The sequence below is a fragment of the Microcaecilia unicolor genome, chromosome 4 (assembly GCF_901765095.1).
Source record: "Microcaecilia unicolor chromosome 4, aMicUni1.1, whole genome shotgun sequence".
Taxonomy (NCBI): Eukaryota; Metazoa; Chordata; class Amphibia; order Gymnophiona; family Siphonopidae; genus Microcaecilia; species Microcaecilia unicolor.
The window spans coordinates 76,513,902-76,541,085 of record NC_044034.1 but is presented as its reverse complement, the minus strand read 5'-3'; the positions used below and the strand labels follow the sequence as shown (position 1 = coordinate 76,541,085).

General features: G+C 46.8%; 1 protein-coding gene across 1 annotated transcript in view; it reads left to right on the top strand.

The window, feature by feature from the left end:
- Positions 1-26,895, top strand: part of HSPH1 (heat shock protein family H (Hsp110) member 1) — a 171,165-nt gene extending 144,270 nt beyond the window's left edge. The window contains exons 14-18 of the mRNA XM_030200363.1: positions 4,053-4,178; positions 17,893-18,000; positions 23,352-23,471; positions 25,044-25,205; positions 26,022-26,895. Coding sequence (XP_030056223.1) covers positions 4,053-4,178; positions 17,893-18,000; positions 23,352-23,471; positions 25,044-25,205; positions 26,022-26,225 — 720 coding nt within the window. The 3' untranslated portion in view covers positions 26,226-26,895. The remainder of the gene's footprint in view (positions 1-4,052; positions 4,179-17,892; positions 18,001-23,351; positions 23,472-25,043; positions 25,206-26,021) is intronic.
- The last annotated feature ends 289 nt before the right edge of the window (positions 26,896-27,184 follow it).

The following is a 27,184-nucleotide window of genomic DNA, read 5'->3' as shown; positions in this document are numbered from 1 at the left end:
CTCCAAAGTAATGGTGGTCATCGCGGCCTTCCTGAGGAAGGAAGGAGTACAAGTCCATCCTTATCTGGACGACTGGTTGATCCGAGCCCCCTCTTATGCAGAGTGCGGCAAAGCTGTGAACCGGGTGGTTGCTCTTTTGAGCTCCCTGGGGTGGATCATCAACTGGGAGAAAAGCCAGCTGCGCCCAACTCAGTCCCTGGAGTATCTGGGAGTTCGATTCGACACCCAAGTGGGCAGAGTGTTCCTGCCAGACAATCGGATTGTCAAGCTTCAGGCTCAGACGGACCAGTTCCTAGTAGCCTCTCCTCTTCGGGCTTGGGACTATGTGCAGCTGTTGGGCTATGACGGCCACGATGGAAGTAGTGCCCTGGGCCAGGGCTCATATGAGACCACTACAACACTCTCTGCTGCAGTGCTGGACTCCGATGTCGGAGGATTATGCTGTGCGCCTTCCCTTGGACCCAGCAGTGCGCAAGGCGCTGAGCTGGTGGACGCAGACAGACAAGTTGTCTGCAGGAATGCCTCTGGTGACCCCGGAGTGGATTGTCGTCACGACGGACGCCTCTTTGTCGGGCTGGGTAGCCCACTGCTTGGGAAGGACAGCGCAGGGGCTCTGGTCTCCTGCAGAGGCAAAGTGGTCTATCAACCTCCTGGAACTCAGAGCCATTCGGTTGGCGCTTTTGGAGTTCCTCCCGGTACTGGCGTTTAAGCCTGTACGGGTCCTGTCGGACAATGCCACGGCTGTGGCCTATGTCAACCGCCAGGGAGGTACCAAGAGCGCCCCTCTAGCCAAGGAGGCCATGAATCTATGCCAGTGGGCGGAAGCGAACCTGGAACAGCTGTCAGCGGCCCACATTGCCGGGGTCATGAATGTCAAGGCGGACTTTCTCAGTCGCCATACCTTGGAGCCCGGAGAGTGGCAGCTATCTGCTCAGGCGTTCTTGGACATCACGAAGCGCTGGGGCCAGCCGAGCTTAGATCTGATGGCGTCATCGGCCAATTGCCAACTGCCGCGCTTTTTCAGCAGAGGACGGGACCCTCGATCCCTGGGAGAGATGCTCTTCTCCAACAGTGGCCGACACAAGAGATTCTCTATGTGTTCCCGCCCTGGCCCATGTTGGGCAGGGTGCTAGACCGGGTGGCAAAGCATCCGGGCCGGATAATCCTGGTGGGTCCGGATTGGCCCAGACGTCCCTGGTATGCGGACTTGATCAGGCTCTCAGTGGACGAACCTCTGCGACTGCCAGTGGAGCAGGGCCTGTTACATCAGGGTCCCGTGGTGATGGAGGATTTCTCCCCCTTTGGTCTTACGGCCTGGCTATTGTGCGGCAGAGTCTGAGGAAGAAGGGCTTCTCAGACAAGGTCATCGCCACTCTGCTGAGAGCGAGGTAGCGCTCTACTTCTACTGCTTACGCCAGGGTTTGGCGTACCTTTGCAGCGTGGTGTGAAGCAGGTTCACTTTCTCCATTTACTGCTCCAATTTCTTCAGTGCTGGCGTTCCTGCAAGAAGGTCTGGAGAAAGGCCTGTCGCTCAGTTCCCTGAAAGTCCAGGTAGCGGCCCTGGCTTGCTTCAGGGGCCGCCTGAAGGGTGCTTCCCTGGCTTCGCAGCCAGATGTGGTGCGTTTTCTCAAGGGAGTTAATCACCTGCGCCCTCCTCTGCACTCAGTGGTGCCTGCGTGATGCTAAGAGCCTTGCAAAAGCCGCCTTTTGAACCCTTGTCGAGGGCATCTCTGAAAGACCTGACGTTGAAAGCAGTCTTTTTGGTGGCTATCACTTCAGCCAGAAGAGTTTCCGAGCTCCAGGCACTCTCTTGTCGAGAGCCTTTTCTGCATTTCACTGAGGCAGGAGTGACTATTCGCACAGTGCCTTCCTTCCTACCCAAAATTGTTTCTCGCTTCCATGTGAGTCAGCAGCTCTGTCTCCCTTCCTTTCGTAGGGAGGACTACCCAGAAGAGTATTCTGCTCTCGAATATCTGGATGTGAGACGGGTCATCATCAGATACTTGGAAGTGACCAATGGTTTCCGGAAATCGGATCATCTGTTTGTCCTGTTTGCAGGTCCTCGTAAGGGTCTGCAGGCTGCTAAGCCTACAGTGGCAAGATGGGTCAAGGAAGCCATGGCAGCGGCTTATGTGGCCGCGGGGAAGGTGCCGCCTATCCAGCTGAAGGCTCACTCCACTAGAGCTCAGGCGGCCTCGATGGCAGAGGCCGGGTCCGTCTCCTTGGCAGAGATATGCAAGGCGGCAACTTGGGCATCGGCCCATACATTCTCCAAGCATTACTGCTTGACTGTGGCTGCTCGGGCGGAGGCCCGGTTTAGAGCTTCAGTGTTGAGGTCAGGGATTTCTATGTCCCGCCCTGGGTGAGTACTGCTTCGGTACATCCCACCAGTCTACGGATTGATCAGCATGATGATATGGAAGGTAAAATTATGTATCATACCTGATAATTTTCTTTCCATTAATCATAGCTGATCAATCCATAGCCCCTCCCAGATATCTGTACTGTTTATATTCTGGTTGAATTTTAGGTTCAAGTTTAGTCTTCAGTTCCTTCAGGAGGACTTCGTGTTCAAGTTTTTTCACTTGGATTCTTCAAGAGTTGAGACGAGTTTGTGTTACAGTGAGCTGCTGCATTCCTCTCCCCTCCATTTTACGGGGCTGGATTGAGACTTAAATTCTGCCGGCACTCCCTCCCGCTTCGTGCGGCTGTAGGGCAGCTTTGTACCCCTCCCGCTTCGGCGGTGTTAGGGTCAGTCAGCTCCTCCCGCGGTTGCAGGATAAGCCAGATCCCCCCGCATCGGCGGGTGTGGTGTCCCTCCCCCGCTCCGCGGGGATGAGCTGGACGGATTCCCCTCCCCCACTTGTGTGGGGATGAGCTGGGTTAATTCCCCTCCCCCGTTTCGGCGGTGGTGAGCTGGGCAGAGTGTCCCTTTGTGGGTGTAATTCTCTAAGTGCTGAGTCCTGCGGATGGAGCTTTGATATCGACATACTGAGGAGTTTCCGGCAGCACATGACCACATATAGGGAGGCAAAGTTTGCTCTCTATCTCCACCTGCTGGTAGATGGACACAACCCACCAGTCTATGGATTGATCAGCTATGATTAATGGAAAGAAAATTATCAGGTATGATACATAATTTTACCATCCCCCCTTCAATCCGTTCAGAACTCTGCTGCGCGTCTTATCTTCCGCCTAGACGGATATGCTCATATCACCCCTCTCAAGTCACTTCACTGGCTTCCGATCAGGTACCGCATACAGTTCAAGCTTCTCCTGCTAACCTACAAATGCACTCAATCTGCAGCCCCTCTCTACCCTCATCTCCCCTTACTCTCCTACCCGTAACCTCCGTTCACAGGACAAATCCCTCTTCTCAGTACCCTTCACCACTGCCAACTCCAGACTCCGCCCTTTCTGCCTTGCCTCACTCTATGCTTGGAATAAACTCCCTGAGCCCATACGCCAAGCCCCCTCCCTACCCATCTTCAAATCCTTGCTCAAAGCCCACCTCTTCAATGTCGCTTTCGGCACCTAACCATTGTACCTCTATCCAGGAAATCTAGACTGCCTCAATCTTGATTGACTGCATTTTTTGTCCTTTAGATTGTAAGCTCCTTTGAGCAGGGGTCCTTCTTTGTTAATTGTACAGCGCTGCGCAACCCTGGTAGCGCTTTAGAAATGTTAATAGTAGTAGTAGTTTTCTGTTGGGTTATGTTTTCTGTTTGGGGCTAGGATTGTTTCAAGGAGTCCCAGTATGCCACTGAAACTAAGGTGCTATGTTAATGCAGCTGCTCTCTGAAAACATACCCGAAGAAAGGGGATTGAAGTGGTCACTGGTTGTTATGAGTCTGGCAAAAAAAAAAAACCCTTCCTTTCTAGCATGTTCTCCTTTTGGCATGGGGGCATAGGTTAGCTAAGTGTAAAGTGCCTTACTAATCTTCTATGCAGCTTGAACAATAAGTTGCATAAGTTTCAGTGAGATTTTTAAGGTACAGCATAGATTTGCTGCACTGTAGGTGGCTACCTGAATATCTTAAATTATTTTGTAGGGCAAGATGATCATACAGGACAAACTGGAAAAAGAAAGAAATGATGCTAAGAATGCTGTTGAGGAATATGTATATGAATTTAGAGACAAGCTTTCAGGACCATATGGGAAATTTGTTTGTGAAAAGGTAAGCTATGTTGAACAGGAAGCATAAATGAAATGGCAAGAAACCATGTACATGCTGATGGGAACATATGATAAGGCAAGTGAACACTGGGCAACCAGTGGTTGTGCAGTGATTAGTATGTCAGTTTCTTGGCTTTGCCTACACAGCCTCTTTTTATTACAAGAAAATCTATTGCTTATTGCTGTCTTCCACAAAAGCAAAATGTACTAGGTTCAGTTTGGGTTTTTAATTTTATTTCCAGTCTTATTCATGAAAACCTTAAAACACATCCAGACACATACCCATAAGAATGCATTGATCCTCACACAAAATAGAAGATGCAGCAATTGGTAATGTTCAGCGTAATTGGTCCAATTTTCTTACATGTGGCTGGACAAAGACTCTGCCATGATTTTACTAGAGGCAGTCCGTTGAAAACTCCAGAAGATGCATTAGCTTCTCTGCAGTGATTCCATAAAATTAAGGTTGAAGTAATCAGCCTCTTCATTACATGCTCTTTTTTTGTAGAGAGGAGACCATCTGTGCATCTCATGTCCACCAAATCTGTTCCCGACTTAGGGAATTAAGGGAAATTTAGGTTGTTCCACTGTCTGAACTTTTAGGTTCTTAATATCCTTAAATGTATCCTGTCCTGCCCCATTTTTTGTACTGGGATGATCTTAAGTGCTCTACCCTTTAGGGAAGCACACATTGGGTAGATATCATCCTCCAGGCATCCACTTGGCCTTTCTGTGGGATTTAAATCTGGTACTTGGGGCGTCCTTTTTTTTTTTTTTAAGCTTGTTACAGGCAACTCTAAATGATGTTTCTAGTGGCCATTTGTTCAGCTAGGAAAATCAGTGACACTCCTATGCTGTTTAACTTTCCTGGCACTGAAGGAAGAGGTAAAGTTTAGGAAAGTGCCATCATTCTCTTAATCCAGGCAATCCTGCTATCATTTGGGAGGTTAGATATGGGAGAAGACTGCACTTGTTAAATGTTTGAGCCCTGAAGATAAGTAACCACGTTTGCATTCCAAATCAGTCTTCAGTAGATGGAACATTGCATCCAAAACCAAAGCGAACCACTAGGTTAAGGAGACTATTCCATATCATCATGCTGATCAATCCATAGACTGGTGGGTTGTGTCCATCTACCAGCAGGTGGAGATAGAGAGCAATCCTTTTGCCTCCCTATATGTGGTCATGTGCTGCCGGAAACTCCTCAGTATGTTCTCTATCTCAGCAGGTGGTCACACACAGCAGCAGCTCTGGCTAGGTCTCCAAGCCTAATTTTTAGGTTTTGTTGAGTACCTGGGGTTGAGGGCTCTTCTTGAGCAAGTGCAAACCTGGTGGTGCCAGGTCCCTCCTTTTCTTCCCCCTCCCGCTGGCTCCGTTAAAAAAAAAAAAAATTTTGGACGTCCTTAAAGGCGTTTATTTCGACGTTTATTTAAACGTTTATTGCAGCTACTCACTGGGACACCAGTTCGTTACAGCTCGGAGCGAGAAGCAGGTAATTTTTACCTTTTTATAGCGGGCAGGGGGTTCCCCGATCGATCTCCACGTGGCCTATGGCGTCGGAGGGCGAGGGCGCGAAGAATCGCTCCCCGGACCGCGTGTGCGCTTCTAGCGGGGATGCGGGGGTCTTAAGGTCTGATTCGCCCTTGTTGGGTGTCAGTTCGGAGGCCGGTCAGTGTCCCGGGTCTTCCTCTGGTGCGGCAGTTTTTCCCGCCATAAACGCCCATCCCCCGCTGCTCGCCTCCACCATCTTGGCCGGCCACTCTGCTCGGACGGCTTCTTCTTGGGCCGCCCTTGAGCTGGGAGACGTTAATGCCATGGCCGCCCTTGATTTGGGCGACGGCAAAAAAGCGGCTAAAGTTAAGCGCCGTTCTTCCCGCGCGGCTCCTTCGCGGAGTGTCGCGCCGGACGCCATCGTGGATGCGCAGCATGTTTCTCCCCCGCTCTTGCGAGCGCCGGTTGAGGGTGCGTCTAGGGCTGTGGCCCAGGCTGTTGAAGTGCACAGTCTGGGGGGTTTCTCCCCCGAGTTTATTTTGCTGCTGCATCAGGCCTTCCTTATGCAAAACGCTGCCCCTTCTCCCTTGTCCGATAAAGGGGTTGAGGCCCCCGGAAGTAAACGCCCTCGGGTGGATTCCCAGGCCTTAGAGGACTCTGTTTCCTCTGATGTAGATGAGGGCAGCGTATCTGAGTTCTCCCAACAGTCCTTTGGGGATTCCTTGGAGGAGACGGATCCCTGCTCGGATGGAGCGGATGACCCCTCTGCAGCGCGGATCTTTCGCTCAGAGGATTTGCCCAACCTGTTAGTGCAGGCCATGAGCATTTTGAAGATTTCCTCTCCAGAGGACGTCTCTCCCTCAGCCCCTGTTGGCTCCGCCATTATGCTGGGGGACGAAGCGCCCGCCTAGAACCTTCCACGTGCATGATGCCATGCACACCTTAATTTCGGCTCAATGGGATGTCCCGGAAGCGAGCCTCAAAGTGGCTAGGGCTATGTCCCGCCTCTATCTGTTGCCTGAAAGTGAACGGGAGGCCTTTCTTTGGCCTACCGTGGATTCTTTAATCACTGCGGTGACTAAGAAAACGGCATTGCCGGTGGAAGGTGGCACGGCCCTAAAGGACGCCCAAGGGAGGCGGACTTAAGGTCGTCCTTCAAGGCGGCTGCCTTAAGTTTGCAGGCCTCAGTTTGCGGCTCCTATGTGGCCAGGGCGTGCCTGACGATTGTGCAGCGGGCTTCCCCCTCGGATCCTTCCTTGAGGGCTGATTGGCCGGCCCTGGAATCGGGCTTGGCTTATTTGGCAGACTTGCTATATGATGTCTTGAGAGCCTCGGCTAAAGGTATGGCTCAGACAGTCTCTGCGCGGCGATGGCTTTGGCTGAAACATTGGTCTGCTGACCACGCCTCTAAGTCCCGCCTGGCTAAGTTGCCTTTTAAAGGCAAGCTGCTCTTTGGGGTCGAGCTGGACAAAATTGTGACCGATCTCGGCACGTCTAAGGGCAAGAGGTTACCAGAGGTCAGTGCTCGGGCCAGTGCTCACCCCGGTATCTCCAGAGGACGGTTTCAGGAAGCCCGTCGGTACCACCCGGGCAAGTCGGGCTCCTCTGCCCCCTCTTCCTTCAAGAGGAATTTCTCCCCCAAGCAGCATTCCTTTCGCAGAGACCGCCGTCCCGGAGGTGCGCCCTCCGGTCCTCCCCCAGGGTCTCGTACCCAATGACGGGGTCCTGGTCCATGGTCCAGTGCAGATTGGAGGACGCCTGTCCTTGTTTCTGGGCGAGTGGACCAGGGTAACTTCAGACGCTTGGGTGCTGGAAGTCATCAGAGACGGCTACAAGCTAGAGTTCTGCCGACCCTTAAGAGGAGACGGCTTTGTACTCTCTCCCTGCAAGTCTCCGGTCAAAGCTGTGGCAGTGCAGCAGACCTTGGACAATCTGATCCGCCTGGGTGCGGTCGTTCCGGTGCCAGAAAATCAGCTTGGCAAGGGACGTTACTCCATTTACTTTGTGGTACCAAAGAAAGGAGGTTCTGTACGGCCTATCCTCGACCTCAAAGGGGTCAATCGGGCCTTGAAAGTTCGGCACTTTCGCATGGAGACTCTCCGCTCTGTTATAGCGGCAGTGAAGACAGGGGAGTTCCTGGCTTCCTTGGACATCAAGGAAGCGTACTTGCATATTCCCATCTGGCCTCCTCATCAACGCTTTCTGCGTTTTGCAGTCCTGGGCCGACACTTCCAGTTCAGAGCCCTCCCGTTCGGGTTAGCTACTGCTCCGCGGACCTTCTCCAAAGTAATGGTGGTCATAGCGGCCTTCCTGCAAAAGGAAGGAGTACAAGTCCATCCTTATCTGGACGACTGGTTGATCCGAGCCCCCCTCTTATGCAGAGTGCGGCAAAGCTGTGGACCGGGTGATTGCTCTTTTGAGCTCCCTGGGGTGGATCATCAACTGGGAGAAACGCCAGCTGCGCCCGACTCAGTCCCTGGAGTATATGGGAGTTCGATTCGACACCCAAGTGGGCAGAGTGTTCCTGCCGGACAATCGGATTGTCAAACTTCAGGCTCAGGTGGACCAGTTCCTAGTAGCCTCTCCGCTTCGGGCTTGGGACTATGTGCAGCTGTTGGGCTCTATGACGGCCACGATGGAAGTAGTGCCCTGGGCCAGGGCTCATATGAGACCACTACAACACTCTCTGCTGCAGCGCTGGACTCCGGTGTCGGAGGATTATGCTGTGCGCCTTCCCTTGGACCCAGCAGTGCGCAAGGCGCTGAGCTGGTGGCTGAAGACAGACAAGTTGTCTGCAGGGATGCCTCTTGTGACCCCGGAGTGGATTGTCGTCACGACGGACGCCTCTTTGACGGGCTGGGGAGCCCACTGCTTGGGAAGGACAGCGCAGGGGCTCTGGTCTCCTGCAGAGGCAAAGTGGTCTATCAACCTCCTGGAACTCAGAGCCATTCGGTTGGCGCTTTTGGAGTTCCTCCCGGTACTGGCGTTGAAGCCAGTACGGGTCCTGTCGGACAATGCCACGGCTGTGGCCTATGTCAACCGCCAGGGAGGTACCAAGAGCGCCCCTCTAGCCAAGGAAGCCATGAATCTATGCCAGTGGGCGGAAGCGAACCTGGAACAGCTGTCAGCTGCCCACATTGCCGGAGTCATGAATGTCAAGGCGGACTTTCTCAGTCGCCATACCTTGGATCCCGGAGAGTGGCAGTTATCGGCTCAGGCGTTCTTGGACATCACGAAGCGCTGGGGCCAGCCGAGCCTAGATCTGATGGCGTCATCGGCCAATTGCCAATTGCCGCGCTTTTTCAGCAGAGGACGGGACCCTCGATCTCTGGGAGTAGATGCTCTTCTCCAACAGTGGCCGACACAAGAGCTTCTCTATGTGTTCCCGCCCTGGCCCATGTTGGGCAGGGTACTAGACCGGGTGGCAAAACATCCGGGCCGGATAATCCTGGTGGGTCCGGACTGGCCCAGACGTCCCTGGTATGCGGACTTGATCAGGCTCTCAGTGGACGACCCTCTGCGGCTGCCAGTGGAGCAGGGCCTGTTGCATCAGGGTCCCGTGGTGATGGAGGATCCCTCCCCCTTTGGTCTTACGGCCTGGCTATTGAGCGGCAGCATCTGAGGAAGAAGGGCTTCTCAGACAAGGTCATCGCCACTATGCTGAGAGCGAGGAAGCGCTCTACTTCTACTGCTTACGCCAGGGTTTGGCATACCTTTGCAGCGTGGTGTGAAGCAGGATCACTTTCTACCTTCACTGCTCCAATTTCTTCAGTGCTGGCGTTCCTGCAAGAAGGTCTGGAGAAAGGCCTGTCGCTCAGTTCCCTTAAAGTCCAGGTAGCGGCTCTGGCTTGCTTCAGGAGCCGCCTGAAGGATGCTTCCCTGGCTTCGCAGCCAGATGTGGTACGTTTTCTCAAGGGAGTTAATCACCTACGCCCTCCTCTGCACTCAGTGGTGCCTGCGTGGAATCTCAACCTGGTGCTAAGAGCCTTGCAGAAGCCGCCTTTTGAACCCTTGTTGAGGGCATCTCTGAAAGACTTGACGTTGAAAGCAGTCTTTTTGGTGGCTATCACTTCAGCCAGAAGAGTTTCCGAGCTCCAGGCACTCTCATGTCGAGAGCCTTTTCTGCATTTCACTGAGGCAGGAGTGACTATTCGCACAGTGCCTTCCTTCCTGCCCAAGATTGTTTCTCGCTTCCATGTGAATCAGCAGCTCTGTCTCCCTTCCTTTCGTAGGGAGGACTACCCAGAGGAATACTCTGCTCTCAAATATCTGGATGTGAGACGAGTCATCATCAGATACTTGGAAGTGACCAATGATTTCCGGAAATTGGATCATCTGTTTGTCCTGTTTGCAGGTCCTCGTAAGGGTCTGCAGGCTGCTAAGCCTACAGTGGCAAGATGGGTCAAGGAAGCCATTGCAGCGGCTTATGTGGCCGCGGGGAAGGTGCCGCCTATTCAGCTGAAGGCTCACTCCACTAGAGCTCAGGCGGCCTCGATGGCAGAGGCCGGGTCCGTCTCCTTGGAAGAGATTTGCAAGGCGGCAACTTGGGCATCGGCCCATACCTTCTCCAGGCATTGCCACTTGACTGTGGCTGCTCGGGCGGAGGCCCGGTTTGGAGCTTCAGTGTTGCGGTCAGGGATTTCAATGTCCCGCCCTGGGTGAGTACTGCTTCAGTACATCCCACCAGTCTACGGATTGATCAGCATGATGATATGGAAGGTAAAATTATGTATCATACCTGATAATTTTCTTTCCATTAATCATAGCTGATCAATCCATAGCCCCTCCCAGATATCTGTACTGTTTATATTCTGGTTGCATTTCAGATTCAAGTTTAGTCTTCAGTTCCTGTTCAGGAGGACTTCGTGTTCAAGTTTTTTCAATTGGATTCTTCAAGAGTTGAGACGAGTTTGTGTTACAGTGAGCTGCTGCATTCCTCTCCCCTCCGTTTTACGGGGCTGGATTGAGACATAAATTCTGCCGGCGCTCCCTCCCGCTTCGTGCGGCTGTAGGGCAGCTTTGTACCCCTCCCGCTTCGGCGGTGTTAGGGTCAGTCAGCTCCTCCAGCGGTTGCGGTTGCAGGATAAGCCAGATCCCCCCGCATCGGCGGGGTGGTGTCCCTCACCCGCTCCGCGGGGATGAGCTGGGCTAATTCCCCTCCCCCGTTTCGGCGGTGGTGAGCTGGGCAGAGTGTCCCTTTGTGGGTGTAATTCTCTAAGTGCTGAGTCCTGCGGATGGAGCTTGGATATCGACATACTGAGGAGTTTCCGGCAGCACATGACCACACATAGGGAGGCAAAAGGATTGCTCTCTATCTCCACCTGCTGGTAGATGGACACAACCCACCAGTCTATGGATTGATCAGCTATGATTAATGGAAAGAAAATTATCAGGTATGATACATAATTTTACCTTGCATGTGTATACATATTTAAGGATCTTTGTGCACATTCTGCTATAGCTTAGATAATGTCTTAGGTGAAGCATATCTTGATGCTTCTGTAAGAGATCTACAGTGCAGTCCTGCATTCTTTTGTAAAGTATTATAGGCTGAACACGCACGCTAAGGAGGATGTGGCTTTTGATTCCTACCACTTTAAACCACTTCCAGCAGCCTTCTCAGCATGTGTCCTTTTCAGTAAGCTTTAATCAGCACTATCATCCTATTAGACTAAGATGGGAGGGCAATCTTTATACACAGAGGGTTGTATGAATGTCAGTACAAACTTAGTGAGCCACAAAATTGTATAATGTCAGAACCAGAAATGCAGAAAAAATCCCTCCATAGATCTTGTGATAAAAATTTTACTAAAAATTATGGAAACAGTTTCCTAGAACGGCTATTCTGAAAATATTTGCAAAATATGCTATTTAAAAATCACCAAAACTCTGAATAACGATGCTTTCTATGTATATGTCACGAAACGCATAGCCACCTGCTTGGAGTTACCCTGTGGCTACTTAGAGGGTCTGTCCCCAGCACAGCTCAGGTTCGCCTGCACCTGCCGTTAGTTCTCTACACCTGCACCCTCCTCCCACCGACTGGGTCACAACCGCCTGTGAGCGAGTCTCCCACTCTCAAATTACCCACAGTGATTTCTGGGTTACTAGAGCCACATTCCCAATGGCCCCACAGTTCCCAGAAAGACCTCACAGACCCAACACACAAACCACCAGGATTCTTTATCAGTCCAGACAAACAGGGCAAACAGTTATGTTCTCTTAAAAAATAGTTCAAGACGCTTGGGTTATGCACTCCTACCAGCAGAGGGAGACTGAGAACCCTAAAATTTCTTATACAAGTAGCCTGTGCAGACCTTCTACTAACCAGTATTTTCTCAGTCTCAGCAGAGGGTAGATGTGTGCAGCCTGTGCAGTGTACTCAGTCTGGTAGGCGCGTTTGGGGTTTCTAGGTTGGGTTGTAAATGTTAGAGAACCCGCACTTGGATCTCTATTACAGGGTGTAAGTCCTAAGGGGCTTCTTATTCCCTATGGGGTGTCACACCCGGGTGGCCGGGTCCCTCCCCCTGTGCTCTTCCTCTGGAGGACTGCTTGACATCGGCTACAGACCTCGTTCTGTACCTCTGAGGCGTTTAGGCATCAGCAACGAGGTTTAAAAAAATAAATAAAAAATAAACGTTTTTAAAAGGCAGCTATTTTGGCCGTTCTTGTGGCAGTCCAGAGATAAAACGTCTTCAAGGGCGTTCTTGCCTTAGGCGGTTTTGCCTATTAGTCTGTCAGAGCACAAAGCAACTGTTTGTTTTTATTGTGTTCGCGGCCATTATGTTTAAGCCGGCGAGGTGTCAGTTTTGCGCGAAGCGCAGCGTTGAAGTGAAAGGTGGCCAATGTAAATTTTGTAGGGAGCCTACGTTGTCAGCGCTCTTGCCCCCCATGTTTTCCCCTGAGTCGACGGAGGTGTTGGGCGGCGATTTGACCGCACATTCCGGGCCGGCAACGGCGGGGCTGGTTTTGGCTGGAAACACGGCCATTTTTGCTGCGTGTCCCGGGTCGGCCTCGACGGAGCTGTTTTTGGCGGGAAGCGCAGCCCTTTTGGCCACGCATTCCGTACCGGCGCCGGGGGACCCGTGTGTGGCGGGAAGCGCGCCTAGTTTAGCCGCGGATCACGCGATGGACCTGCCGCCTCGGGAGTGAGGGGAGTCCGTCGCGGAGACTGCGGGAAGTGTTGGGGCTTCAGCAGCGTCGGGGGGGGGGGGGGGTCTGGTTTCCCGCCTGAGTTTGTTTGGTCTCTGTATAATGCCTGGAGAGCTGGCCCCTCTCAGGCGGTTTGTTCCCCGGAGGCTGCTAGCTCAGTGGGAGTTAAGTGCCCGCGGGTGGATATTTCGGAGCCTATGGAGATACTTTCTCTGCCTGGGTCAGAGGTTTGGAGTGACCCAGGAGAGGAGGATCAGGATGGGCTAAGGCCTGGGGAAGATTCTTCAGTGGTTCACATTTTTTATGAGGAGGAGTTAGAGCTCATTGATCAGGTGATCTCTACTTTGAAGTTTGCTCCGGCGGCCACTCCCTCTGCGGAGGGACCCCAGGTAGATCCCTTGGTTAAGGGGATTCGGAGAGCCTCCCGTTCCTTTCCCATGAATTCAGACATTAGAGATGGTTTTTCGGGAATGGTCTGTGCCGGAGGCTGCTTGTAAGGTGTCTAGGGCTATGGCGCGGCTGTATCCCTTGCCTCCGGAAGATTTGGCCCTGCTGAAACCACCTACAGTGGATGCTGTGGTTACGGCGGTTACTAAGGCTACAGCCATTCCGGTGGATGGCAGTACAGCCTTACGGGATCCTCAGGTAGGAAGCTAGAGTCCTTTCTGAAGCGCAGCTTTGATTTGTCGGCTTTGGCCTTGCAAGCCTCTGTGTGTGGGGGGCTTGGTAGCCAGAGCTTGTTTCCGTTGGGCGGAGAAGCTCTTGGATGAGCCTGCGTTAGATAGGACTGGTTTGGTTCAGGAGCTGGCCAAATTGGAGATGGGGTCTTAGTTTTTGGCAGACACCCTTTATGATTTGCTAAGGGTTTCAGCTAAGAATATGGCTCTGGTGGTGACGGCTCGCAGGGCTCTTTGGCTTAGGGGCTGGGTGGCAGATGCGGCCTCTAAAGCAAAGTTATGTTCTCTACCTTTCAAAGGTTCTATGTTTGGAGAGGACTTGGATAAACTGATGAGTGGTCTTGGGGATACCAAGGTTTCACGGTTGCCGGAGTTACGGCTTAAGTTGGCTAGTGGAGGGGGTTCGGCTGGAGGTCGGTTTAAGGACGCAAGGCGGTACAGGCCGGGCAGATTTGTATCTCCTTCTAAAAGCCGGTTTTTCCAGTGGACGCAGTCCTTTCAAGGGGGTTGTCGAGGAGGTTGGGACTCCTCCGGAGGTGCCGGAAATGGTACTAAGTCCTCCATGTGAAGGTTGGGGCGCGACTTTTCATCTGTTTTATCAGGGGTGGACCCAAATTACTTCAGATCAGTGGGTGCTGGAGGTCGTTCTCGAGTCAAGTTAAAGGCTATTCAAGAGACTCTGGGTGGCTTAATCCAGTTGGTAGCTGTGGTACCCGTTCCTCGGCACGAGCAGGGAATGGGTTGTTATTCCATTTACTTTGTGGTGGTCGACGGAGGAAGTCTATCAACCGGTTGGAGACAAGGGCGATTCGGCTAGCTCTGTTGGCGTTTCGCTCAAGTGTGGTCGGAAAGGCGGTAAGAGTCATGTCCGACAACGCGACAGCGGGTAGCGTATGTCAACCGGCAGGGCAGTACAAAGAGTCTGCGGTTGGCAATCAAGATGGCTCCGCTCATGAGTTGGGCGGAAAGGCATCTAGTGCAGATTTCGGCGGCACACGTGGCCGGGGTGGACAACGTGAACGCAGATTTTCTAAGCAGACACATGTTGGACCCCGGAGAATGGTCTCTGCACCGGTCGGTGTTCGACCAGATAGTTCTAAAGTGGGGAATGCCAGTAGTGGATCTCATGGCGTCTGCACAGAATGCTCAGGTTACTCGGTATTTCAGTCGGCGTCGGGATCCGCGAGCGGAAAGGATCGATGAGTTGGTCCTTCCGTGGCCTCAGTGGGTGTTGCTGTACGTGTTTCCCCCATGGCCCTTGATAGGTCGAGTCCTACAGAGGGTAGAATGCCATGCGGGTCCGGTGTTGTTGGTGGCTCCAAATTGGCTGCGTCGGCCGTGGTTCGGGGATCTGATGCGCCTGTTAGAAGGCGAACCTCTGCGGCTGGGGGGCTCGGTGCTGTTGTGTCAGGGTCCAGTTGTCATGCCGGATCCAGCTCGGTTCTCTCTTACGGTGTGGCCCTTGAGAGAGAACGGTTGAGAAGGAAAGGGTTTTCTCCTCAGGTGATTCAGACGATGCTGCAGTCTTGCAAACGTTCGTCTTTGGCCTATGTGCATGTGTGGCACATATTTGAAGATTGGTGTGGGGACCGGGCGTGTGTCCTTTCGACAGCTTCTGTGTTGTGCATTTTAGATTTCTTGCAGGATGGTTTTGAGAAGGGCCTTTCATTGTCATCTTTGAAGGTGCAGCTGGCTGCTTTGGCGTGTTTTTGGGGTAAGGTGCAGGGCAGGTCGGTTGCGTCTTCCCCAGATGTGGTCCATTTTTTGAGGGGGGTGAAGTTGCTTCGTCCTCCTCAGCGGCCGGTAGTTCCTCAGTGGGATCTTAATATCGTTCTTGACTCTTTGGCGGGTTCTCCTTTTGAGCCCTTGGAGTCTTGTTCAATAAAAGACCTTACTATGAAGGTGGTCTTTTTGGTAACTATATTGTCGGCTCGCAGGATTTCGGAACTTCAGGGTCTTTCATGTAGGCCTCCGTTTCTGTGGTTTTCTAAGGAAAAGGTTTCGCTGCGTCCAGTCCCTTCGTTTTTGCCTAAGGTGGTATCCTCCTTTCATGTCAATCAGGTGATTTCCTTGCCGGTCTTGGGGGACCGGACGGGGGATGCTTCTCAGTGTCGTTTGGTGAAATTGGATGTGCGCAGAGTGTTGAAGGTTTACTTGCGCAGGTCGGAGGAATTCAGGTCTTCGGACAGGTTATTTGTCCTTCATGGGGGGGCCCAAGAAGGGAGCAGCTGCTTCTAAGGCATCTATAGCTCGGTGGTTGAAGGATGCCAGCTCTTGGCTTACATATTGCATGGCCGTACGGTGCCAGTGGGGCTCAAGGCACATTCCACTAGGGGGATGGCGGCTTCTTGGGCAGAGAGTAGTTTTGTTCCACCGGTGGACATTTGTAGAGCGACGGTGTGGTCCTCCCTGCATTCTTTTGTCAAATGTACAGGCAAGGGAGGATGCCAGTTTTGGAGCTGCAGTCCTGTCCTCTGGGCTTCGCAGGTCCCACCCTTAGATGTGTTTACTGCTTTGGTACGTCCCAAGCGTCTTAAAAACGGTCTGGAGGATTGCTGAGGAAGGTGAAATTAGGCCTTACCTGCTAATTTTTCTTTCCTCTAGATCCTCCAGACCGTTCAAGAGCCTACCCAGTGTATCGGACAGTTCAGTATGATATTTTCTTTAGACTTCAGTTGCTGATATTTCTAGTAACTCCTGTGATTTGGGTCCTGGAGTTTTACTAAGGGCAGTTTGTGGTACCATTTGTGCCCATCTGCAGTTGAATTCCCCCATGGGAGGAGATCTGAGTGTGGATTCAGTGGTTTGGTTTAGGTGGAGGTGTTTTGTTCCTCTGCTTTTATTGTTTTACTGGTTAGTAGAAGGTCTGCACAGGCTACTTGTATAAGAAGTTTTATTGTTCTCAGTCTCCCTCTGCTGGTAGGAGTGCATAACCCAAGCGTCTTGAATGGTCTGGAGGATCTAGAGGAAAGAAAATTAGCAGGTAAGGCCTAATTTCACCTTGGCAAACATTAACAGGTAAGTGAAATAAGGATCAATCATAACACTAAACACTTGCATACTTCCTAGAAAGTACCTGGGGAGATCAGAGCGTATATCTGTTCACAGAGCTTCAGCAAAAGAGATTGATCTCTCCTTCTCCCAGGCAGAAACTGAAGCAACAGCCAGCCACTGCTGGGTAATTTCAAAACTCCAGTCCAATCAGAGCCCAGAACAGTCAAGTTTCAAATAAAAACTGGTTACATTACTACAGGCACTTCCTGTTTGTGTGCCAAAAAGAAAAAGTCGGTCCTCTGTAACAGCTTTAAATATAAACATGCACCATCTACTGGCCAAACAGGAGAAATGCACTTCAGGCATATTTAAGACAGGAAAATATCCAATACATTTTACAGGCTTAAAACACACTGTTTCTTCACAGTATACTTCCCATAATCTCGGGGGCCTCAGAATTCAATGGTGGGCTGTGTTTGGCCTTCTTGCTGCAGGTTGGCCACCCCTGATTTAAAAAATTGGGCACTCCATGCAGGACTAAGCTCTTGCCTTTATCTCTCACATCCCTGGCCTCCAAACAACTTCTGCTTTCCTCAATGCTGCCTGCCATGCCATCTCACCCTAGTAGGATGAAGCTTGGGTACATCCTAAGTTTATGGACTGGTCTTGAGGACAAAGAAGGAGAAGTTAGGCAGGCTAATTTTCTTTGCATTTTGCACTCTGGCACTTGCTCTAATGAATCTTCAGCCTACTTACTTGTTCATCTGTATAGCATTCATCCTTTAAGATACCAAATTAGGTCAGTTTTGAATTAAGAGCATTGGGACTAGGACTGACTTGGCTAACTGGTTTAAAATCTTCTTCTTTATTGGAGATGTGGTGTTTTGATACTGTGGAATATTGCATGACTGAGCCCCACACAGTCCCCTATATAGGGTAGTGTCAAACAATTCTCTCTGCTGTTGTATGGACTGGGGAGGGGGGGATAAAACCTATTTTTTTCCTTAATGTATTTTAGGAGTGCATAGGTTCTAGAGCAGGGGTGTCTAACCTCGACTCTCGCTGGGTTGGGTTTTCATGATTTCTGCAATGAATATTCATAAGATTTATTTGCATACAATGGAGGCAGTGCATGCAAATAGATCTCATGCATATTCATTGGGAAAATTCTGAAACCCAACTGGATTGTGGCCCTCAAGGACTGAGTCTGGACAAGCCTATTCTGGAGGCTTCACACATCTTTAAAAGAGATCGTAGCTTTTTATAATTGTCTTCTGCTCTGAAGTATGTAATGATTTGAGTGCTTCATCAGAATCTCAAAGATGAAGTTTTGTAGCTGAAAATCAAATATGGATTTAAGTGGATCCAGGTTCGCCAGTGAAGCATTTTTCCTTTCTCTAGGATTCCAGTAGATTTTCAAGTCTTTTAACAAAGACAGAGGATTGGTTGTATGAAGAAGGGGAAGACCAGCCTAAACAGGTGTATGTAGAGAAATTGGATGAATTAAAGGTAAGTTCTTCTATTTACATTTCTGCCAGTATTCCACTTTTTCTATAACTTCAAAGCATGTCTTCTTAGAAAAATCGCTTCTAATCAGTCTTGCTCCTGAAGTTAGTTGGACAGAGTAAATGAATATAGTGGCCGCAAGCCACTACATTCATTTCATGAGGGAAGTTCTGGAAGCCAAATTTAGGCTCTTAGGTAATCAAAAACAAAATAAAACATGGAAAAGAAAATAAGATGATACTTTTTTTTTTTTTTTGGACATAACGTAATATTTATTTATTGCATTTGTATCCCACATTTTCCCACCTATTTGCGGGTTCAGTGTGGCTTACAATACATTGTAAATGATGGAGATACAATTTGTTACAACTCTGTTATGGATTACATTGTGAGGAGTTATGCGAAGACAAAGTCAGAGTATCGTTGAGGGAAAAGAACAATGGAACAATGGAAAGAGACAACTGGAAACTGATAGGGCAACAAAACAATAGTAGGAGATCATTTGGTATAACATTTTTCTGTAAGTAAAGCTATAAATGTGGTAATATTAAAGGGGGATGAAAATACCAAGAGAGTGTATTCTTGATTAGTTTTCAAACGTTGCCCTTAGATTGGAAATGAGCAAAGGTTGGTAGATGACAGTATATATAAATGAAACATCAAAGCATTTGTGACAGTCTAACAGGAAGAGTTGGTTGGATGAGGGACAGGGAGATATGCATAGAGATAGGAGGGTGACAAAGCAGTACAATTTTATGGTTTATAATGGGCTAGAAAACCCAGATCTTTGTCTTGTCTGGTGGGTGTCAAAATATTTAATCATTCTGACTTCAAAGGTCTTGCATTCCTGTATTGTTTTAAAGTTCCCTTTCAGGATTCTTCATCATGTTAAGTTTGAGCTACTATCTGGGATGAACCTGCAAAGGAAATCTGCTGTAGCTGCATTTAATTTTCGAAAGGGCGACTATAATAAAATGAGGAAAATGGTTAAAAAGAAGCTAAAAGGATTGGCTGTAAAGTTTAGGACATTAAATCAGGCATGTACCCTATTCAAAAATACCATCTTGGAAGCCCAGACCAGATGCATTCCATGTATTTGCAAAGGTGAAAAGAGAAAACGCCAGACAACATGGTTAAAAGGTGAAGTAAAAGAGGCTAAAAGATTGTCCTTCAAAGAATGGAAAAAAATACCAAAGAAAATAAGAAGCAACATAAGCACTGGCAAGTCAGATGCAAAGTGTTAATGAAGAAGGCTAAAAGAGAATATGAAGAAAAACTTGCTGCAGAGGCTAAAACTCACAGTAACAACTTTTTCAGGTACATCAGAAGCAGCCTGTGAGGGAATCCATGGGATGGTTAGATCATGAAGGAGCAAAAGGGTCACTCAGGGAGGACAAGGCTATAGCGGAGAAACTGAAAGAAATCTCGGTGAACCTAGAAGATGTACTGAGCCAAATTGACAAATTAAAGAGTAGTAAATCACCTGGATCGGATGGCATACATCCAAGGGTACTCAAAGAACTCAAGCATGAAATTGCTGATCTGCTGTTAGTAATATGTAACCTTTTGTTAAAATCGTCTGTAGTACCTGAAGATTGGAGGGTGGCCAACGTGATGCTGATTTTTAAAGAGTTCTAGGGGTGATCCAGGAAATTAGACCGGTAAGCCTGACATTGGTGCAGGGCAAAATAGTGAAAACTATTATAAAGAATAAAATTACAGAACACCTAGAGACCCATGGTTTAATGGGAGAGAGTCAGCATGGGTTCAGCCGAAGGAAGTCCTACCTCACCAATTTGCTTCATTTCTTTGAAGGCGTGAATAAACATGTGGATAAAAGTGAGCCGGTTGATGTAGTGTATCTAGATTTTCAGAAAGCTTTTGATAAAGTTCCTCATGAGACTCCTGAGAAAATTAGACTCATGGGACAGGAGGCAAGGTTCTGATGTAGCTTAGGACAGAAAACAGAGGGATAGGGTTAGATGATCATTTCTCTCAATGGAGGAGGGTGAACAGTGCATTGCTGCAGGGATCAGTACTGGGACCTGTGCTATTTAACTTATAAATGATATGGAAATTGGAATGACGAGTGAAGTGCTCAAATTTGTAGATACAAAACTATTCAAGGTTGTTAAAACATTTGCGGACTGTGAAATATTGCAGGAACACCTTAGGAAATAGGAAGACTGGGCATCCAAATGGCAAATAAAATTTAATGTGGACAAATGCAAAGTGATGCACATCGGAAAGAATAATCCAAATCGTAGTTACTGATGCTAGAGTCCACCTTGAGGGTCAGTGCTCAAGAAAAAAATCTGGGTGTCGTCGTAGATAATATGCTGAAATCTTCTGCTTAGTGTGTGGCGGCAGCCAAAAAAGCAAACAGGATGCTAAGAATTATTAGGAAAGGGATGGTGAATAAGAAAAATGAATGCCTTTGTATTGCGTTCAGCTCTGGTCGCCGTATCTAAAAAAAGAAAAGATATAGTGGAATTAGAAAAGGTTCAAAGTAGGGCGACCAAAATGATAAAGGGGATGGAACTCCTCTCGTATGAGGAAAGGCAAAAGAGGTTGGGTCTCTTCAACTTGGAAAATGAGGGGAGATATAATTGAGGTCTACAAAATCCTGAGTGGTATAGAACGAGTAGAAGTAAATTGATTTTTTTTTTACTCGTTCCAAAAGTACAAAGACTAGGGGACACTCGAGGAAGTTACATGGAAATGCTTTTAAAACAAATAGGAGGAAATATTGTTTCACTCAACGAATAGTTAAGCTTTTGGAACCCTTTGCTGGAGGATGTGGTATCATTGGTTAGCGTATCTGGGTTTAAAAAGGTTTGGACAAATTCCTGGAGGAAAATTCTATAGTCTGCTATTGAGACAGACATGGGAAGCAACTGCTTGCCCTGGGATTTGTAGTATGGTGTGTTGCCACAATTTGGGTTTCTGCCATGTACTTGTGACCTGACGGCCACTATTTGGAAAACAGGATACTGGGCTAGATAGACCATTGGTCTGACTCAGTATGGCTGCTTTTATGTTATGTTTAGTGTCAGAGCTCCATCTTAACATTTTTCCCAAAATCACATTCCCATCCTGGCGAGATTGTACTGCATACCTTGAATTGCAGGCAAGCCTTAACCTTTTTTCTGGAGTGGACTAAAGTCCTTAGTCCACCTAGCTTTTTGTTTCTTTTGACCCAAAGAGGATGAGGGTAGCCATTAGGGGAAACACAATTTCCAGTTGGCTAGCAGATTGCATCTCCTTTATTTATGCCCAGGCTGAACTGACTCTAGAGGGACATGTGAAGGCTCATTATGTCAGAGCCATGGCTACGTCAGTAGTCCACTATAGGTCAGCCTCCACAGAGGAGATTTGCAAAGCTGCAACGTGGTCATCTGTGCACACATTTACATCTCATTACTGCCTTGATCGGGATATCTGATGAGACAACCGGTTCAGGCAAGCAGTCTTAGAGAATTTGTTTGGTGTTGAAAATCCAACTCCACAGTTTTCTTCTGTTCCAGCTGCACCTCCACATAGTACACAAATTGTTTTAGGTTGATTGAATAACAAGCTTCAACATTGAGTCCCTATTGTCCTAGCATTTTCGGTGAGCCTGGTAGCTAAAGATTTCGAGCTACAAGAATATGATGGCCTGCTTGTCCTTGGAGAAAACAGTTACTCACCTTTACCAGGTGTTCTTGTCCTTGGAGAAAGCATACTCACCTTTACCAGGTGTTCGAGGACTGCAGGCCAAGTATTCTCACACACCCACCTCCCTCCCCTTGGAGTTGTCTTTAGCTAATCAGAAGGACTGAAGGGCCTGCATCATGTGTCAGGCAGGAAGGTACCAGTGTATGTGTGGTGGAATGCAACTAGAAAGGCACCCAGCTGTGAGAATAATTGGCCTGCTGTCCTCAGAACACCTGCTACAGGTGAGTAACTTTGCTTTATGTAATATGTTGAAGTATTGCAACATTTATTGATAGTGATTTCTAAGTGAAAATTTCATAAAGTTGTAAAAAAAAAAAAGCAGCGTGGTAATTTCTTCCTGCTGTCATCCTCCACAGCATGGTAGATGTGATTTGAGACTGTTTTTCAAACTCCCTATTATCACCCATTTTTTTGTAATCTGCTTACCACAGCAGAAACTAGGCAAAAAGCAAAGGTTTTCTGCTGCTATGTAAGCAGCAAATTTAATGGTTGATGTTTTTTCCATAACAGATGTGATTTGAATTTAATATTTTCAGATCAACAGTGATAGGCACTAACTTGAGTGGGTTTCTGTCTGGCTTATAAGTTTACACACACTTCTGTATTTTAGGATATTAACTTATTTACCTTCTGAGTCTGATTTTTTTTTTGAGTAACATTTACTTTGGGGACCTGTTCCAGGTTCATGGCTAGTTCATGGAATATCACACTTTACAATGACATTTTTAATACACTGTTGGTATGAGTTTATATGTTGATATTTTCAGGAGAACACCTGCTGTTACTTTCTTATGCAATATATGTATTATCTTTTCATTTTACTTTATTTTTTACCTTACCTTATTTATGGTTCTGTGTGTATAACTTTTTATCTATATTATTGATGTATGACACATTGATTTATTTTTATGTAAGTGATTATGTAGGCATATATTTTGTATTTATGCTATTTTATTACTAGGCTTGTTGACCCTTGAAGCAGGCCCATGTGCTGAAACACGGCCATGTCAGGTCCCTTTATATGACTGCTACAATAGAGGTCCTTGCATTTTTTGATATTCTCCTGGTATTTTCCTCCCTTTTTTTAGTTCATGGTGTGCCATATAGTTCTCTTGTGGCCGAAAGTCAGTGGTTTGTGCATTTCATTCTTCAGTAACCTTTCTGCCTATCTTCCTGACAGTGGTGCTTACTATCAGCTGGGTTCAGGTCAGTCGATTTGGACTGCATATGTAGCACAGCCTTAACCTCTGGGAGCTGGCCTTGGACTGGCCATGGAAGAAACTGTGGTCCTTGTCAAGGACCTTTACTGTGTAGAGTAGAGGCTGGATTAGGTTGAGGAATTGCCGTTTTTTGTGTTGGGGAATGCCACAGGGATGGTGCACTGAAGATTTGTATTGCTATAACCCAATTATCTAGTTTCTATTTGTGCTGGATTTCCAAGGGAACAGTAAAAAACTGCCATCTCAGAAACATAATGGCAGATAAGGGCTACATGGCCAAATAAGATTTTTTTAAAAACCTGTTTAGCCATGTCATGTTCATAAGGTATATCAATGAATTTCAAGTAAGGTACACAACAAGCCATGTACACTTTTTTTTTTAAGCAACATTGATTTTTATTTGATCTTTAACTTTAGAAACTAGGTAATCCTATTCAGGTGAGGTACCAAGAGTCAGAGGAACGACCGAGAATGTTTGAACAACTTGGACACAGACTGCAACAGTATGCAAAAATACTTGGAGACTACAGAAACAAGGTAAGGTTGTCTGAGGCTGGTCTTTAAAAAAAAAAAAATTATATATATATATTTTGTGAAAATAGTTTAAAATGTTAAGATCTGGTATTTTAGCGTTCTACTCGCTTATGTTTGTTATCAAAATTTGATTTACTGCATTACCTGTCTTGCAGGTCAGTGCGGTGTACGTTAAAAAATATATATACGTTTTTAAGAAACACCAATTTCTTTATACTGACTTGTGGCATCTAGCACTTAAGCCCCTATTTGCTAAGTTGCGTTAATCTGTTTAACCTGGGAATTACTGCAGTTTGACAGCACACAGTGCATTAACTGCTACGCATGTCAATTGCCATATTAAACAGTTAATGTAGAAAATGTGTTTTGGGGTATGGAATGAGCAGAATGCCTTTTACAGTTAATGTAGAGGCCTTTACCTCATATTGAAGTACTAATGTGGTACAGTGACTACACTTGAAGTGTATCTGACTGTGTTCTGCATTATCTTCGATATAGTTAATACATAGTACTGTAGTGAACTTTTCTCATTAACTGCAGGGCAGTCCTTCAAGTAATGCTAAAAACTCCCCCCAACAGATACAGAGGTTTTGCATCTAATATATCTTAACTCCTGCAGTGTTGATGCAAATTCTTAGGATATGTTAGTAAATAGGGGTTGTAGTAGAAATTAGCCTTTAAATATCAGTATGGGGAAACTTGGATGCCTAAATCTAGCAAGTTAAGTGAGGTGCCTCAGGTCTTTTAACATGTCTTCTAGATTTAGTACAGTTCAGCAAATATTTTTGGAGGTTAAGCTAAATGGTGCATAAATTATGCCTTTAAGTTGAGAGGGTTGGACTCTGTTCTGATATCTGTGATGTCTGGAGAAACATAAAGCTTTTGCATTTAATTAATTTTTAATTCTAAAATTTGTAAAGTTGATTGAACTGAGTGCTGTGATGCTTGAGAGTTGTAATAAGTATAAACTCAGAATTTAGGGAGATACTTAGTAAACATGAGCAGAATCCCAAGACTAGTCTTGAATTTTTGTTTTATTTATTTATTTATTTATTTATTTATTTATTTATTGCATTTGTATCCCACATTTTCCCACCTCTTTGCGGGCTCAGTGTGGCTTACAATAAGATATGAATAATGGAAATATAATATGGTACAACTTGGTTATGGATTACATTGTGCACAGTTGTGCGAGACAATCGAAGTGTCGTTAGGAATATAACAATGGGACATAAACAATGAAACATTGGAAGGAGACAGTAGGAAGCTTAAAGGGCAGAGTTAAGACACAATGACGTATGGTGTACATATTTCTGTGAGTAGGTGTGTGAGTGATGTGAGATTATGGGGGATGAGAGATTAGAAGTGGATGTATGGTGTATTGAAGAACAGTGAGTAATTCTCTATAGCATTACTTCAGTACTCTTGAGTACACCATAAACAGGCAAGGCTAGTCTTACGAACTCTGTGTTTTGGCTCTTTCCGTAGACAGGTTTTTTGTTTTTTAATACCTGAGTTTTTGAAGTTGCTGCTTTTGCTTCTTATCTGTTTGATCGAGATATTATTTCCCTATAGGATGAGAAATACAACCATATAGATGCAGCTGAAATGGAGAAGGTGGAGAAATGTGTCAGTGAAGCAATGGAATGGATGAATAATGCTATGAATGCCCAGGCTAAACTGTGTCCTTATCAGGATCCAGTTGTACGAACAAGTGAAATCAAAAGCAAACAAATTGTAAGTGCTGGACAGGATTTTTAGGAGCATGTGTAGTCTAATTGATCTGTCATTGCTGAACTTCATTGGGTTTTCATGACTAAAAGCTTGTCTATCTTAGTTTGATTGACCCATATATATAATGTGGCAAATCTTGAAAAATGATTTCTTCAATCATCAGAAGATAATTTGGGGTATTAGCTCACTGCAGCAAAATAAATTTTATTTTTATGTTTTTGGAAAGACTACCCTACCTACTCAATTTGCTGCAGTCTAGATACTGTACATAGCATGTCTTCATTCTCTATAGCATTACTTCAGTACTCTTGAGTACACCATAAACAGGCAAGGCTATTCTTACGAACTGTTCTGAAAATGGGGCATAGCTATAAAGGGTGCATATACTAGTTCAAACATGGGAAAAATTGAGATTCTGAATGAGAAGCAAAATACTCTGAGGGATCCCTGCCTAGGAACTTCCCGTGCTCCCCCCCCCCCCCCCCGAAGTATGCATGCTATGTAAGCTTAGCACATATTTACAGAATAGTGCTTAGGGGAACATATTAGCATTTACATGCATCCTTGCTTCATTTGGGTGTACCAATACCCAGTTACACTAGTATTAATGGAGCCTCAGGGCACTTAGGCACCCAATTATCAAAATACTCCCTAACTGCTTAAGCACTTTGAACCCATTTTGACCCCAACTGCCATCAGTATCAACCATCAGTAAAAGGGCCCCTTAGTATATGTGTTGTCTGCCTAGTATAGTCTCCACTTTCTGTGCAGTAGGTGGAACTGTGCAAAACTCGAGTTGCTGTCTTTATTTTCATGCAGGAGTTGGACAGTAACTGCACCAGCATTGTGACACAGCCAAAACCTAAAGTGGAATCCCCCAAGGAAGAAAAGACTGTAAACAGTAATGATATTCATAAAGATGAAGACATGAGAGATAACTTAAAAAATAATACCGAAATCCCTCAGGAAAATGGAGATTGCCACCCCAATGAAAACACCACATTTGATATGGACTTGGACTAACTTTGTTACATCGGGATAATTTTTTTACAAGGAAAACCTTGTATTGCTTTGTAGTATGTGACCAAACAAAGGCCGATGCAATTTTGTAGGACTGTTTATTTTTGTTTAGCTTTTTTTCTGTTCTCTTTGGGGTGGAAGGGTTGTAATTTGTGTTTGAAACACTTTTTTTTGTTTGTTTTTTTGTTACTACATTAATAGAATGTGACTAAGCTGCAGGTTACTGATAATCCTAAAAGGAAAATTGCCTTGGTAACCTAGTGAAATCATATTGGGCTTCTGTTAAGTACTTGATCATTGACAGCATTGAGGATATTGAATCCTCTGAGGCATTCTCATTGCTGCTTTATAAGGTTAGAGTGGGGCCCTGGTAAGCAGTTTTGCATGCCAAGGCAGTTTTCAGTTAGCCCATTCAATTAAATATAATAGGTCAGTAATTGCAGCGTCTGTGCAAGGGCCTTCCACGATGACCACTGTTCATCTTTCAAAATTCACTTTTATCCTCTTCACATCTTTTTTAATTTTAAATGAAGTAATTGTCAAATGGCAAGCAAATAGTACTGTTTTTGTAAAGTCATCTTAGAGGAGACCAGAGGGAAAGGCATGCCAAAACTGTTGACTGACTTTGTAGAACCTTTGTCAAACTTCAGCTAATAAAGTTCTAAGTAAAAAGTATGGTTTCTAAAAGGCTGGTGTGTAGCACATTTTCTTTATTCATATATATATATATATATATATATATATATATATAATACAACACTTAATAAAACCTTAAGGATCCATGTTTTTGTGTTTTTCTCAAGAGTCCTGGTGCATAAAGCTTGATATTTTTTGAAAGGTCTTGCTTGTAACAAAAAGTATTTGGATTTAGTTTACACCTTTTTTTTCCTCCCAGGAGCAGCTCAAGGTGACTCATGTTCAGGTACAGCAAATGTTTTCCTGTTCCCAGAGGGCTTAAAATC